Source organism: Branchiostoma lanceolatum, chromosome 8 (genome assembly GCF_035083965.1).
Source record: "Branchiostoma lanceolatum isolate klBraLanc5 chromosome 8, klBraLanc5.hap2, whole genome shotgun sequence".
NCBI lineage: Eukaryota > Metazoa > Chordata > Leptocardii > Amphioxiformes > Branchiostomatidae > Branchiostoma > Branchiostoma lanceolatum.
Window position 1 is genome coordinate 6,437,468 of NC_089729.1, and position 1,954 is coordinate 6,439,421.

At 42.3% G+C, this 1,954-nt stretch overlaps 1 protein-coding gene across 1 annotated transcript in view; it reads right to left on the minus strand.

Annotated features, from left to right (window-relative positions):
• LOC136439637 (uncharacterized) overlaps positions 1-1,382 on the minus strand; it is a 35,336-nt gene extending 33,954 nt beyond the window's left edge. Inside the window, exon 1 of the mRNA XM_066435109.1 lies at positions 1,258-1,382. Coding sequence (XP_066291206.1) covers positions 1,258-1,355 — 98 coding nt within the window. The 5' untranslated portion in view covers positions 1,356-1,382. The remainder of the gene's footprint in view (positions 1-1,257) is intronic.
• Between the last annotated feature and the right edge of the window lie 572 nt (positions 1,383-1,954).

Below are 1,954 nucleotides of genomic sequence, written 5' to 3' on the forward strand. Positions count from 1 at the left end.
CAAAAATAAATGAAGGAAAACCTGGATGAGCGGCGCACTGTTCGGCTTCCCATTTCTCCACTCTTCCTCGACCATTTTCACACCCAACCACAGCACAGTGGCCCCAAAGACTGCCCTTCGAGCCTGTCTCACAATCAAACTCCATAACATCTACAACAATTTGGCTCGCCCTTGAGGTGTCGCCAAAAATATAGCGAAAGCTTGGTTCGAATTTCGCGCGTTCCTCTGAAGGCCGCAGAACACAGTATTAATGGGCGCCGATTGTAGTTCGGGTACGAAGTAGTGCGTCACATTGCCCGAAAAGGTCGTAGTTTTTCTTCTGTGCACGTTAGCGAGGCTCAAACTGTGGTGAATGGCAGAGGAATACGTCAGTTTTGAGACTGTACGAGTTTAATTACGATGTTTGTTCGGTCGGGTTGGATTCGCGCTTGAATATTGTTAGCGCCCGACTACTGTGAGTCGGCTGCAGTCGCTGGTTCGTCCGTCAGTCTGACGACGACCGCTTTAGTCATATCAAAGTCGCCTTAAAAAAGAACGAGCCGGCAAATTTAACCTCATTTTGCACATATTTTGCAGATTGAACCTTGAAGTCAAGCATATTAAAATCTGGCACCCTAATTGTGCACCTTTCTATAAGTTTGCAAGCGTCGAAGCGTCTCACTACGTAAATTCCTATAGCCTATAAGGGTATTTTCTGCAACCTGAAGGGTCATTGACCTTTGACCTACACCCATAATTCCATGCGGCGCTGACTCCGTGAGGTCGCTTATTGACAAAGCACTCAACAAATTCCATCGACAAAAAACAAATATATTCAAGCTTTGTGTGTTTTGTTGTCTTTTTGGTCATACTTATTCGTTTTGATTTTGAATGATATTCCCATTAGAAAGTCAAGGGTAACACAAATCCAGTTTAGGACGCAGCGACGCCGTCAGCGTGCCGCTGGTCCAATGAGAGGGGGGCTTTTCCTATCTAGCGCAATTATGAAAGCAAACTTGTGCAAGTCACAAACAGTGACATTACGGAAGTCGTTTCGGCTAATTTCCACATTTTAGATTTAGTTCCTGAAGCAGGGTGTAATTTCATCTAGCAGCGGAGGGGTTAAATGAACTTACGCAACGTATACAAAAACCTCGTGAGAATAAGGGGAGGGGGGCATCGTTTTGGTAACATAATTTTTGCGTCCAAACAACCCAAAGATCTTTCCTGTTACTAATTAAACGTTGACTCTATCATCAACTCCCACAAATAACTTACCGTCCACTCCGTATGTGAAGACAGTGTCTTGTTCTGCCTTTTCTAGAGAAAGAAGTCACAACACGGTGAACCAAAACCCTCCCCATGGACGTTGCCATTTTGTTTTCTGTCAAAGGTTAGCAGACTGATCCACTTGGTCTCCAGGGGTCGACATGAGGGGTGGTTTAGTTTTGTCCATCAACAGACGCCCCCTATTGGTTGCCAGTGACAGTGCAGCAAAGGTACAAGTGAAACATTTATACCTCATCTGCCATGTCTATGCTAATTATCAGAATTAAAAGCTATCACTCTATGGTGAGTTTCAAGATATGACTCAGTTTTCATATTGCTGTGTATATATCCCAAAGATTTGTAAAAGAAACCTGTTAACCTTACAAAGCTCACTATTAAACTGTAGAAACTGTTCTTCTTTTGTTCCGAGAATAACTGTTGAAGAAATGCCATCTAAATTTCATGGTGTCTTAAGACTACCTTTAGCACTAGTCACTTAACAGTCAATAAGACATTCACTGTCTATACCATAGCTGCTTGTGAGTCAGATAAATTTGGAAGGAGCATAGGGGAATTTTGATGGATTAAAAAAAATGTATGCACCACAGCTATATGTATAATCTATGACTTCAATCCTACCAAAATCTCAGACAGGATAGGATATTTTTTTAAATGAAGAACACACAATGAAAACAAGGAAACAATG